Here is a 14,077-nt window from a genome sequence, read left to right on the forward strand (position 1 = left end):
ATGAATGGCGGGGCAAGACTGGGACCCCGGCAGGTTGGCCCCAGGGCTCTCACCACGAAAGCCCACGCCCACACAGAGGGAAAGGCCACTGTGTGAGACTCTGTGCTGCACGGTGAATCTGAAGAGCTGCCATGTCAGTTCCTCCTCAGCATTGGAAAAGCCACAGTCCATCTGCAGCCCCGTTAGGAAATGAAGGTATTAGTATCTGCCTGACCTCCTGATGGGCTTGTTGGGAGGCCAGGATGGAAAAGAGGAAAACGGTCCCATAAATACTCAGCATCATACAAAATTGTTTGTGTATTTGAAATTGTATTACTTTCATTGGGAGGGCGATGCAGTAGGGTGGCAGAAATGTAGGATTAGGATCTGGTATCTGGGGACTTTGAGAACAGCCTTGGTTTCCTTGCCTGTAAAATTGAGGAGATTGAAGAGATCATTTTTTTTTTAGCTTTTTAAAATTATTTATTTATTTATTTTATTTTTGGCTGTGTTGGGTCTTCGTTTCTGTGCGTGGGCGTTCTCTAGTTGCGGTGAGCGGGGAGCCCTCTTCATCGCGGTACTCAGGCCTCTCACTGTCGCGGCCTCTCCCGTTGCGGAGCACAGTCTCCGGACGCGCAGGCTCAGCGGCCGTGGCTCACGGGCCTAGCTGCTCCACGACATGTGGGATCTTCCCGGACCGGGGCACGAACCTGTGTCCCCTGCATCGGCAAGTGGACTCTCAACCACCGTGCCACCAGGGAAGCCCCTGAAGAGATCATTTTTAATGACTCTTTCAGTCCTCAAGTTTAGCCATGATGATGGTGAGAATGGTGATGATGGTGGTGGCGATGTCAGACATCTGAGATCACCCGACCTCAGAATCATCTCCTGCCACCACTACTGGTGCCACCCATCGTTAACTTCCAGCCCCACTGTGTCAAAGGCACAAGGGATGGGCTGGTGATGAGATGGAAAGGAGGATCTAGAAGGCCAGAGAGAAGGGATGATCTAAGATGTTAGAGGAGAGAGCATCTCAGTGCCTGGTACATAGTAAGCCAGAAGCCCTGCACGCCTTGCCAACACCCCAACCCCCCATCTGTCCCGGGAAAGCGGTGATTTTTATTGGTATCTCTGCCTTACAGAATAAGGAAATTGAGGCTCAGACCGTTAGTCTTAAGTTGCCCGAGGCCACACAGTTGGTATGTGATAATATTGGGATTCCATCCCGGTTTGCTGGAACCCAAAGTCCATGCCCCTGACCACACGGGTCAGTCTGACCATTGAGACAACTCAGGTTCAGAGAATGTATGCGGCCAACCCAGGCCACACAGCTGTTGCTACGAAGTGGTCAGGCCGAGGCTCAGATTTAGTATCGGCTTCTGATCCTGTCCTTGTTTGTCCTGCTGCTTTACTACCCTTCAGGGTAGGCAAACCAACACAGTCACACTCAGCAAGATCTGGCTGGGATCTGGGAGCGACCCTGAGACTAGCTGCACCCCTCACCCCCGGCTCAAGCACCAGGGGGAGGGTCCATGCGCGTGGAGAGGAGGGACCGGAAGGAGGGGCAGGGCTTGCAGGACAGGCCAGCCCCTAGGCAGTCCTTCCCCGAAGCATCTGTCCTCCCAGGAATGCATCCCAGGTTCAGGAGCGCCTACTGCCTCCAAAGATGTTCTGGGAGCTGTGGGTGGTCTGAGAGGAGTGGAGACACGGCCGCTGGGGGGGACGGGTTGGAAAAGCAGAGCTGCTTCGTGGAAAGAGCCCTGCTTGGGGGGCCTGGGATCTTGGGGTCAAGTCTCCCACCACCCTGGACAACTACAGTCAGAGTGCTTAGTCTATCTGGGTCCAGTTTCCCTGTCTGTAAATTTAGGGGAACTGAATTGGAAAAAATTATGAGTTCCTAGGCAGAAAAAGGGGTATGCTTATCCGAAAGGGTTTTTATTTTTAACTGCTGGGGAGCTGGTGATATATCTCGAGATGAGTTGGATTTCCACCCTTCCTTCTCAGGGCCAGGAGGGTCTGCTTTCACTTCCCTTACTTTCTTTATAGTTTATAAATAGACCTGGCAAGAATCTGAAAACCACCCCACGGAGGAGGAATGGACCGTGATGATAAACACAGCAGAGCCAGGGATCCCAGTAGTCAGGAGAATTTATTTCTCACGACACCTTCTCTCCATTTTCCCGAGGTGTCCCATGGCAACGGGGGGGGAAGGGCTCATTCTTCCATCTTCTGGGGGAGAAAAAGAATTGTACACAGGAAATGTGTCAAACCAAAGGTGAGGCTGGGCACTGTCTTCAAGTGGGGGCAGCTGGAGATGCTGGAGCCTCAGGAAAATATTCAGGCCTGGCTTTATCTCCGTTTGCGCGTTGCAAAAACAAACCAGTCGAGCTCCCGGAGTTGGGGTGAATTCCCCCCAAAGCAGGGGCTTCTTGGGCAGCGCCTCTTGCAACAGGGAGGGGCGGGGATGATGGGGTGGTCTGGCCCTGGTCCCGCACTGCTCCTGTGAGCCTGGAACCACAGGGTCCAGGCTAAAGCAATGACTTTTGTGGCTGCACGACCAGCAGCGGGGAAGGTGCACTGACAGGCACCCTCCAAACTCTGCTGGGTGCTGCCTGGTCCTGGGTCCTAGGACGGCTGGGGAGGAAGTCTGCTCTCACCTGGGCCCCCACGTCGCGGCTCTTGGCCCGCAGCTTGTTGACCTGGGACTCGGCGATGTCCGCCCGTTCCTCGGCCTCCTCCAGCCCGCGCTGGACCCTCCGGCACCTGGACAGCTGCGTGTTAACCTGCTCCTCCTGAACGGAAGGTGGAGGGGGCAGGAGGCTGAGGAAGCCCCTCGCTCTGGCGCTGAGGCCCCCAGTCCCTGATGGCCTCTGGGGAACTGCGGAACCAGGAGAGCTTGGGCCCCCAATTCCCTGGCGGCAGAGGAGGGAAAGCTGAGCTCTGCAGCGGTGAAGACGATGCCCCTGGCTCCTGTGTGCACTGCCTGGTTACCTTGCGGGTCTGCTGCCCCCAGGATGCCTGCATGTTCCCCTGTACCCCGCCTCTCTGCCATCCCCCCAACCCCGGAGCTCTTGGGAGGAAATCCAAGTGTCCCAAGGCATGTGGAGCTGTCAGAGACCAAAGGTCCAGCCCCCGCCCCCGCCAACCCCGCCCGGGCCTGCTCCCCGTACTGTCTGCCTGTAGCCCGGGCATTGTATGGGTGTGAGAGCCATCCAAGCGTTTCTGATGAAGGTGGCCTCCCGGGGCCCCTCCAGCCTGGCCAGTCCTGCTGCGACTGTACTGATCCTCCCCCAACTTAACCAGTTCCGATCTGCTTCCCAGAGGTCAGGACAGAAGCACCAGGCCCTTGGGCGGGGAGTAAAAAGGACAGGGGAGAAGCCACACCCTCAGTCATTTATCTAGGCCAGACTCCCCCAGGTTTTGTTCCTCAGGACACTAGTCCTGTGGGATGCTCTGCCTCCAATACAAAGATGCCAAGGTCCATTAAAGGGTGGGAAATGCTACAGTCTAGAACGCCTTTTCCACTATGGAGTCCATCCCGTATTACCTGCAAAATCTGAGAAATCCTTGAAGTAAAGCCACCCGTCGTCCAACTTTGTGTAACCCAGAGTTTCCCGAACGATTTCTTTTCTGTAAAATACCTCCCCCTCCCCCGCACCTGCTGCCCCAACTTCCTGCTATTAACATCCTCCAGACCTAGTGGCCCCAGAAGATATTTGGGAAATGTTGGTTTCAGCCCAAACTATTTCCTCACTGTTGGTTTCACCTGTTTGCTCAAGGGCAGATCAAAAAGGATGAACTGGAGGGTGGGAGCTAGGGAGGCCAGGGAGGGATGGAGGTGGTAGAAGCCAGGGCCAGGGCTGAGATGGGATGATGTGAATTAAGGCCAGGTGTTCAAGGTTAGCTCACAGGGCAGGGAATTCTGAGTAAGTTGGGGGTGGGTGGAGTCAGCCAGTGTGGGTGGGATTAAAGCCAGGTGGGCTGAGGCAGAGGGAAGGGATGCAGGGGCGGGGCCAGGACTAGTGAGGCAGGAGGCCCCGGGGAGGGGGAGGTGGGGCAGGCTTGCATAATGCAGACCCGAGAGGGAAAGGGCAGGCGTCCTGAGCTTGTGTTTATAGCCTGCAAATGAAAACTCAGGCCTCAGCTGCCGCGGGCGCTGTGAAACAGGGACGGACTCCTGCCAGGGCGCCTCCCCCACCAACTCCCCGGGACCCCCTACTCATGGCCTCCTCCGCCTGCTTCCTGGAGGCCTTCACTTTGGCCTGCAGCTTGTCCACCAGGTCCTGGAGCCTGAGTATGTTCTTGCGGTCCTCCTCAGCCTGCCAACACAGCGTCGGTGCCAGGGCCCCAGACCCCCTCCCCCGCTGCTTCTGCCGGGTCTGATCCAGGGGATGCAGGAGAGCCGTTGCCTACCTGGTAAGTCATTTCCTTGACCTTCCGTTCGTATCTGCGCGCCCTTCAGCGCCTGGGCTTCCCTCTTCTGCTCAGCCTCTAGCCCGCTACGTGACTCCTGCTCCCAGAAGAGAGCACAGAGGTCAGGTCACGCCTCCCAGGCTTTTCTCACCCACTCACGTGCCGGTTGTTTTAGGGTAAACTCAAGATGCTCTAGTTATATTTTGCGCAGATGACTCCTCGTAGGGCTCAGGATCACATGTGGTTCCCAAGGCCGCCACTAGTCCGTGCCGTGGCTTTGTGCAAGTGACCACGAGACGCCGTCTTTGGGGCAGGAGCACCCCGGGTGCACGCGCCTCGCCTAGTGGACCAGGCTTTGCAAAAAAGTGACGCCTCCCCTGGGGCCATGCAGCTCGGTGAGGGCTTCCTGATCAAGGAAGGGGGCAGGGGTCATGGAGAGAACCTGGGCCAGGTAGAGTCCAAGGTGTGTTTCAGCCCCTCCCCCCGTCCAGCTGATCCATCCAAAGTAAGCCCGTTGTCATCACTGAGTATGAGTTTCCGTGTATTTAGAATGGTGATGATAATTCCGGCCCAAACTGCCTTGAATGTGGGGATCAGATGAGACAAAGTCTGTGGAAGTATTTGTTGAGGATAAAGCACTACACAGGTGTTGTTGATTTCATAGCTGTGTCTGCCTTTCCTGAAGTCGTGAGGGGGCAGCCTGATTCCTCAATCCAGGGAGAGCCCAGTGGTGGAGGTGGCAGCCAGTCCCTGGGCATCCCAGTAGCCACTGGATCAACCTTGAAATCTACCAGTGGAACAGGCAGCTCTGGGCACTGTTCCAGAGAAGACCCCACCCACCGGCCCCGGGAAGCTGTCTTCCATCAGCTTCCCTGGGAATTCTCTCTAGGCCTCTGTAAGGTTCATGAAACTAAGATAACTGGGCAGCTGGGGACTGGAGGACAGTCAAGGTGCCTCACCACGACAGAGGGGAGGTTGGCGGAGGGTTCCCTGCCAACCCAGGAATCAGAGTATCAAAGAGGGTGGCATGGGATCTAATTCCTCCGTCCAGGGAGGGGTCCGTGTGAAGGACAAGCCCAAGTTTGTTTCAATAGAAGAGGACTGGGAATAATTAAAAATAAGCATTTAAAGAATTCTGGGGGGAGCTCTGACTTCCCTGGTGTTTACTTTTGTTACTCATGTGTCTACAGCCTTGTAGTTTTTAGCCAGAAAATTGTTTCACATTTAAAGTGTATGAGTGCTGGTGACCACATCCTTGGGAGGCTGGCATGAAGAATGTGTTTGGGTCTTTCCTGCTGGGAGAAGTTGTTTCCCTCTCTTCTCCTCCCCTTCATCCTCTTTCCCTCTTTCGTGCCCGTTCTCTGGGGGGCAGCAGAGACAGTGTAACATCCTCTTCCTCCGAGCCCTTCTCCAAACTGCAAATGGGTAATGCAGCCTGTTTAGAAAAACAAATAAAACAAGCCATCCAGGGTCTAACGGGAAAAGCAAGGGGTATAGGAAACAAAGGGAACCACCAGCAAAGAAACTAAAAACTACAAAATACACTCCCAGGTAAAGAAAAATCAGGACTGTCCTGCGTGTGGATCGCACTTTGCTGGCGAGTTAGCCTGGGGGAAACGCCAGTCACCCTGCATTTAGGATGGAGCTGAGGAATGCAGCAGAACTGCAAGTTGTGTTTCGACATTAGGAAATCTGGGAAGGGAATGAGCTCCCGGAACGGGAGGGCGAGGGAGACTGCATATCTTATGTAGGATGGGCCATTGTTTATCAAAGTGGAGCCTGGTCCAAAATGTAAATTGTACCAAAATGTGTAATCTTATGATTGTAAGGTATGTTTCCCCTTCCATTCACGTAGATCTGAATCTGTATAAAAACAGAATGTGAACATTTGAAATGTCATTACATTGTAGGTATCGAGGGATACGCATTCGAAAGTGGGTTTGTGTGTGTCTTGGGGCGTAGGGACCGGAGAGGAAGAAGTAGGGGGGACATTTGGCTCACAGGGAGTTTCACAAGTGGTCCTCAAACTGAACCTACAGTCGACTCAGTGCCCACTTCCCTGCCACCTAAGTTTCTGGACTGTGGTTCTGCCAGAGGCGGCTGAACTGGTGTCACTCCGGGAGTGAGAGTCCTCTCCGGCCACCCTACCCGCACCTCCAGCTTCTGGATCTGCTTCTTCCCGCCCTTCAGGGCCAGCTGCTCAGCCTCATCCAGGCGGTGCTGCAGGTCCTCACCGTCTGCTCCAGGTTCTTCTTCATGCGCTCCAGGTGGGGCGCTGGTGTCCTGCCCCTTCTTCAGCTCCTCGGCCATCATGGCCGCCTGGTTAAGTTCACAGGAGGCATCAGTGGGCCACCCACCCCTCCTATGCGGGCACACGGAGGATGCTGTGAGGCTGGTGCTAGGCATGCTGATGCTTTCCTCCTTCCCGCAGCCACCGCTGATTCTGCATGGCTCCCCTCCCACTTGGCCTCTGCTGAGACTCCATCTCCTTCCGTCTCTCCAGGAAGCCACCACTGACTGAATGCAGGGGTGAGGAGAGGAAACCTACTTGCAGGTCCTGGCTTAGAAGCCCCTTTCTCATCTCCAGACAGCATCTCTGATAAGAAAGAATGGAGCTCACATCCGTGATGGCCTTCCTGGCCTTCTCCTCTGCCTGTTTGGACTCCTGGATAGAGTTCTCCACCTCTGCCTGGCATCGGGCTATGTCAGCTTCCAGTTTTTTCTTGCTATTTATAAGGCACGTGTTCTACAAGAAAAATCAGATAAGAGGTTCGGGCTACATTTGGACACTTACAACGATTGGAAGGGAGAGGGTTGGGTGGGGAAAGAAGTCAATCTCGAGAACGTTCCATTTCTTATTTTTCACACAGGTGAAAAAATTAAAAAGACGCTTTCATTTTTGATAGGACAGATATCCCAAAACAGGCCCGAGAATTGTACAGAAAAGAACTGAGTGAATGATAAATGTGGACATTCAAATATTTGAGGAAGGATAGATTATTTAGTTAAAGGTGCTGGAACAAGGAAATGGTTGACATAACTGTGAAATGAAAAATAATTCTCATGATCGAAACATTGCACGTAGAGTCATTAGGGTGATGACAAACGAGAAAACATTTGCAGTGTGCATGACTGAAAAAATATCGCCTTCCTTAATATGTAAAAAAGACAAATCATTAAGAAAAAAGGGCAAAAGTACAAATAGCTAAGACACACCAGAAGAAATACAGATAGCCAACAAATAGAACAGAATGTTCCGCCTCATTAGTAATCGAAGAAACAAGAACTTTTAAAATGAGGCATTTCAAAATAGGTGAAGATGAAAAAAAATCATAGCTAAGCACTCTCACATATTTTCCCCATGGGAATAAAAATCGGGACAACTTTGTTTAAAGACCAGTTTACAACATATCATAAATGTCTTTGCTGTTTCTACCATGAATATATACTTCCAGGAACATTAAGGAAATAGTAATCATGGATATATGTGAAAATTTAGTTATGAAGAAGTTTGTCATACAATCTTCTAATCATAAAAATTTTTATTGGGAACAGTCTAAAAATATACAACCATAGAAGACTGATTAAATAAAAGTGCCATAATACACAACTAAAATGGACTGCTTTGCTGCCATTAAAAAACTGTACCGTAGAAAACTATTTTAAAATATAGAAATATGGGCTTCCCTGGTGGCGCGGTGGTTGAGAGTCTGCCTGCCGATGCAGGGGACGCGGGTTCGTGTCCCGGTCCGGGAAGATCCCACATGCTGTGGAGCGGCTGGGCCCGTGAGCCATGGCTGCTGAGCCTGCGCGTCCGGAGCCTGTGCTCCGCAACGGGAGAGGCCACAGCAGTGAGAGGCCCGCGTACTGCAAAACAAAAAACAAAAACAAACCCAAAAAACCCCCTAAAATATAGAAATATGTTCACAACACGTCGTTAAATGAAGAAAAGTTGCAAAAGGATTGATCACGTTTACAAAAAATATCATATTTATGTATAGAAACAAGAGCCTAGAATAAGAGATCCCAAAATGCTAACAATATGGTTGGTATTTTTCTGTTTTTTTGGCTAATTCAAAAAACAGTTATTAAAGCAAGGAATTTTGGGGGTATTCCCTGGCGGTCCAGTGATTAGGGCTTTGTGTTTCCACCGCGCAGGGCGCGGGTTCGATCCCTGGTTGGGAAACTAAGATCCCGTATGCCATGTGGCGTGGTCCAAAAAAGTAAAAAATGAAACAAGGAATTCTTTAACTTTCCTAAAAGTAATTATTTCAAAAGACAATCCTAATTTTCTAAGCTTGCAGCTTATCTGTTACTGCCCCCGTGAAGCCTTTGCCAGCCCTTTTATGCAATAATTCGTCATTCCTTGCTCCGATTTCCCCATGATCTTTTATCTTCAGATAAAAGAAAGCTTAGCAATCTGTCCATCTAGAGACAAAGTTATTCCAAGAACTAGGCCTAATGAAAGTTTGTCTTGACCACTAGCCTGGAAGGAGTGGTGGGAACTCCTTTCCATCAAGCCTGGGTCCTGCCTGCCTCCAGGGTGGACCCTGGGTGGAGTAAGGATGGACACACCTGGGAGTGAAGGAGCTGCACGCGGTCGCTGGCATCCAGCAGTCCCTGCTCCGACAGCTTACGGGTCCGCTCCGTCTGCTCCAGGGCCACCTTGCTCTCCTCCGGCTCCTCCAGCAAGAGGCCATTCCTGCGCTCCACGATGGCCGGCTGCCCCTTGAGGTCCTCATTGCTCCTCAGGGCATCATCCAGATGCAGTTGGGTGTCCTTCATGAGAAACCAGGGGTGAGACCGGAGCCCAGGGCAGGCTGAGGTCCCGCCAGGTCCTCCGGGGGCCGTGCACTCACCTTGAGCTGGCTCCGGACTGAGCACAGGTGTTTCTGGGTCTCTGCCACCTGGCGGTTGGAGTGGCGCAGCTGAATCTCCATCTCACTGAGGTCCCCCTCCATCTTCTTCTTCAGCCTCAGAGCATCATTCCGGCTCCGGATCTCAGCATCCAGCGCGCTCTGCATGGCCTCTGCTGCCTGCTGGCTGTTTCTTTTCAGCTGCTCGATTTCTCCGTCCTTCTCAGTGATCTCAAGCTCGGCTTTCACCTGGTTCAACTCTAGCTGGACACGCAAAATCTTGCTCTCTTCATGCTCCAAGGAACCCTGATAAAAGTCAAGGAGTGCTTGGGATTGCCGGGGGCAGCCACCTTCTTGAATGAGGTTTTGCATCCCCATTATGATAAAATGGGTATTATTAGACTCATGTTACAAATAAATAGAACAGTACTCAAAAAGGTCAAACAGTTTGCTCCCAAGCTGTTACTAGTAATGAAACTAGAACTGAAGCTTTGTTGTTAACAATCTTATGTCTTGAGGAGGACAGAGCATCGTTTTCAATTAGTAAACATTTTGATTACTGTGTCTTTTTAAATAGTGACCGTAAGTCAGGAGCCAACCTCTTCTCAAAAAAGACAGAGAAAGGCAGAGGAATTGCTCTCCTGTTATCCTGCATAGTGCAGATTTCCCTAGAACGTCTTAAGATCTCAAAGTAAGTACTTTGATCTCAAAGTAAGTTGAATTAACTTTAACGAAAAATAAAATTCATTTTGGAGGGACTGTCACAAAAGTAAAGAGACAGCGCAAAGCCCCAAACCCCTCACTGGCCACAACTGATGATTGCATCAGGATACTGCACTCTTTGGACCACACAGAATTCCCAACAGCCAAAGATGACTGTGTATAACTCTCTGTTTAAACTAAGGCATTCTGAGCTGGCTCTCAGGATGTTTGGTGATTGAGTTCTTGCTTTCTGAGAGGAAGACGTTGAGGACATAATGAACAAGTTTATTTATTCAGTAGGAGAAATACGATGGACTAGAGGACACCCAGGAGACAAAGCAGCAGAGAGCAGCTGGTCCCCCCACCCCAGGGCAGGGGTGGGGCTGGATTCTTCCCATTGGAGCCCCAGTGCCTCCCACAGGAAGGGCCCCTGGGGGTGGTCTAGTCCCCTTCCTCAGTGCCCCGCCCTCCTTCACATCCCAGACACTTGCCTCCACCTCTTCTAGGGCAGCCTGGAGGTCTGACTTTTCTTTCCACTTGCTTCTTGGTCTTCTCCACTTCCTGATGATTCGTGCTCATTTCCGCAATCTGCATGGTTAAGTCATCTCTTCTGCAAAGGACAGGCTTGATTTAGGTGGTTTTCACAGGCTCTGTCTGATAGCACAGGCATTTGCCAGGGAATTTGGGGATTGGTGATTCATTCATGACATTCATACAGGAGAGAACAAGTACAGTGAAACCTTTCGGGGAAGGTGTGGACAAGACACAGGTGTGTGGCCTCACCTGAAGATGCATGGGGAGAAGCAACAGAACACCTGTATGACCCTGAACCTTCACACAGTACACAGAATGGGCACAGAGAGGACCGGGGGAGAAAACTGTGGAGAAAACACATAGAATCATGGTCTCGGAAATAGAAGGGGCTTTAGGGGGCACTGGATCTGGTCTGGTTTTATAGGTCAGCAGTCTGAGATCCTAAGGGATCTAGTGACAGGATCAAGGACACAAAGCCATGTAGAGACAGAATCCATGGGAGATATGTTCTGTAGAAGAGCAGGGAGCTTAGCAGCCCAGTGAGCCCTCTGTTCTCAAGAACAAGGCTTGGCTGTGACGATGCCTTACATTGGGGGAGTTTGGGTCTCAGGGTAAACTGAGTAGATGTGAGGATTTTGTGGGGCAGCAGGAAGGAGGATGCTGTGGCCAAATGGGGGAGGGGTGGCCAGAAGAGAAGGGGGACTCTCACACACCTGTTGTGGGGAGAGAGCTGGGGGCTGTCACCTGTGGGGGGGAGAGAGCTGGGGGCTGTCACACACCTGTTGGGGGGAGAGAGCTGGGGACTGTCACACCCCTGTGATGGGGAGAGAGCTGGGGACTGTCACACACCTGTGATGGGGAGAGAGCTGGGGACTCACACACCTGTGATGGGGAGAGAGCTGGGGGCTGTCACACACCTGTTGGGGGGAGAGAGCTGGGGGCTGTCACACCCCTGTGATGGGGAGAGAGCTGGGGACTGTCACATACCTGTGATGGGGAGAGAGCTGGGGACTGTCACACACCTGTGATGGGGAGAGAGCTGGGGACTCACACACCTGTGATGGGGAGAGAGCTGGGGACTGTCACACACCTGTTGGGGGGAGAGAGCTGGGGGCCGTCACGTGTGATGGGGAGAGAGCTGGGGACTGTCACACCCCTGTGATGGGGAGAGCTCACCTTGCAGAATTTTGTTCTCCGGTCTCAGTGTCTCTAACTGACCCACCACCTGCTTGTAGGCATTGCGCATCTTGAAGATTTCAGTACTAAGTGACCTGGACTCTTTCTGAGCAGCTTCTAACTCAGCTTGACTCTCATCCAATTTTTGTTTCCACTCTGCGAGGACCTAGGAGGTGACAGAGGGACACGTGAGAAGCCGAAAGGGCCAGGGACTTGGATGAGTCATGTCTACTGTCAACAAGGGCCATCAGCAATGACAAGGTGGACCCTTCTATCCTTAGGGACCAAAGAAACAGGGTGAGCCCCAAACTCAGGGGTTCCAAACTCTGATACCACTACAAAGATCTGCTGTATTCTTGAAAGATATGTTGATCTCAAAGTAAGTTGAATTAACTTTAACGAAAAATAAAATTCATTTTGGAGGGACTGTCACAAAAGTAAAGAGACAGCGCAAAGCCCCAAACCCTCCACACTGGGAGTTGATGCTCGAGGGCCTCCCCGAAGGTGTGCATCTCACACATCTCTTGCATTGTGGCTGCCGTCAAGCGGTGAGGAAGGACCTCATCGAAGTTCCTCCGCTTCTTGTCCAGGCAGGCGCAGGCGGTGTTGGCCTGCTCCAAATCCAGCATCAGGTCGTCCACGTCTCCCTGGAGCCTCTGCTTGGTTTTCTCCAAGGAAGCACACTTGGAGCTCACAGCCTCTGTGTTTTCCTCTGCTTCCTGGAGCCTCTGGGCCAGTTTTTTCCTAAGAGAACCAGGTTTGTTGTTGTTGACAAAGGTGGACCATTTCAGAAGTAATTATCAGATCGGAAGGGAATTGAGCCGTCTATAAAGGACTGGAATTTGAGAAGACCTAGAGTTTGATGATTGGACAGTACGTATCACCTGAAGAGTCCCCAAATGGGCAAAGCAGTCACCTAGGAGGCGCCGAGGGGACCAGGCGGAATGGACAGTACCCTGGGAGAGGGGCAGGGAGACCAGGTCTGCGTGTTTAAGAAAACTCAAAGGCCTGGGGAGGAAGAGAAGGTCTGTCCTCTGTCCCTTCCCTTGTGTCTTAGGGTCGACTCTCCTACCGTAACCTGGGAGCCCCTACTTGGCCTCCTCCAGCTCCTCCGTGCGCTGGATGGCGTCCGTCTCGTATTTGGTCCTCCACTGGGCCACCTCGCTGTTGGCCTTGGACAGCGCCCTCTGCATCTCGGCCTTGGCTTCCTGCTCCTCCTCATACTGTTCCCGCAGCAGGTCACAGTCGTGGCGGGAGGACTGCAGGGCGTGGGCCAGGGCGCTCTTGGCCTGCGGAATCACAGTGGTGACAAATTGCAAAAACGTGTGGCCATTTTCCAAGTTAAGGTATTTTTGTTTCAGCCAGTGTTTCCCAACTTGAATCACTCCCTTGCTGCCTTCACAAACTTTGCTGTAGCAGTATATCTCCTGTTTTATTTACTTCATTTTTTTAAAAGTTGACTCCTTTATTATATTTAAATATATTTATTTAAATGGAAAACCATTAACTCTTGCCATAAGCAGAAGATAACTATAATAAATGCAGTGGAGGTCAGGCGGTGTTACCACCTTCTAGTGAAGTACTTCGCTGCTGTGCCTCTGTGTCTGAGGCCTACTCTCTGCGTCTTAGTGAGGAAGATACACCAGTGTTAGAGAGATGGTATCCAAAGTGAGACCTTTTCCTTCTTTAATCAGAAGAATTGAAGTAGCGTTGGAAAGGGAATACGTTTTCTCACTACTTAATGCAGTGTTATGGAGTACTTTGCCCATGAAAACCCCAAAAGCATCTTTTGGTGTCACCAGTGGGCTGTGTCCCCACCCGGGAACTCTGACATGAGCTATGCCGTTTCCACAGCTCTGCCACCTCTTCCCAAGCAGGAGGGGGACATGCCCAGAGGCCTCCATCACTCACTCCTACCTGGTCGGGAAGACAATGTAGCTCTCATTATAATGGTCACAAAATACTTTCTGGTCAACCCAGTGCAATATCTCATACATTTTTATCCTTTTAAAGACACAAACAACAAAACTTAGACCAGGAAGGAAAGCTTAGCTGTATCCTGGCCAGAGGACAGCCTTGCTCCTGTAATGGACCTTCTCAGGTTCTGGTTCCCTCCACTCCCCCTGCCTCCACCCAGTCCACCAAATACCCCTACCCTATAACAGGAAGATGGGAGACAAATATAGCACTTCTTTTTTGGAAGGGGCAGATGGAACTCGGTGGAATTCCAAGAGACTGCCCTGTAAGTTTTAGCTGGCACGTGGTAACCTCAGAATTACACTCATGCAGGTTTGCGGACTTCTGGGTTCCTATTCTAGTGCTCGAACACCCATCGACAGCATTTACTAAGCACCTACTGTGTGCACTGTTCTGTGTGCCGTACTTACTGTTTACCGTTACGGCGGGGAAAAATAATT

At 51.6% G+C, this 14,077-nt stretch overlaps 1 protein-coding gene across 1 annotated transcript in view; it reads right to left on the minus strand.

Moving 5' to 3' along the window:
- Positions 1-2,138: 2,138 nt before the first annotated feature.
- LOC112401887 (myosin-13-like) overlaps positions 2,139-14,077 on the minus strand; it is a 43,420-nt gene continuing 31,481 nt past the window's right edge. Inside the window, 16 exon segments of the mRNA XM_024748414.1 lie at positions 2,139-2,208; positions 2,637-2,771; positions 4,182-4,298; positions 4,393-4,429; positions 4,431-4,489; positions 6,541-6,623; positions 6,626-6,662; positions 6,664-6,711; positions 7,013-7,138; positions 8,968-9,171; positions 9,252-9,554; positions 10,442-10,481; positions 10,483-10,560; positions 11,657-11,826; positions 12,221-12,404; positions 12,753-12,949. Coding sequence (XP_024604182.1) covers positions 2,194-2,208; positions 2,637-2,771; positions 4,182-4,298; positions 4,393-4,429; positions 4,431-4,489; positions 6,541-6,623; positions 6,626-6,662; positions 6,664-6,711; positions 7,013-7,138; positions 8,968-9,171; positions 9,252-9,554; positions 10,442-10,481; positions 10,483-10,560; positions 11,657-11,826; positions 12,221-12,404; positions 12,753-12,949 — 1,833 coding nt within the window. The 3' untranslated portion in view covers positions 2,139-2,193.

This window comes from Neophocaena asiaeorientalis, unplaced genomic scaffold (genome assembly GCF_003031525.2).
Source record: "Neophocaena asiaeorientalis asiaeorientalis breed wild unplaced genomic scaffold, Neophocaena_asiaeorientalis_V1.1 scaffold543, whole genome shotgun sequence".
Taxonomy (NCBI): domain Eukaryota; kingdom Metazoa; phylum Chordata; class Mammalia; order Artiodactyla; family Phocoenidae; genus Neophocaena; species Neophocaena asiaeorientalis.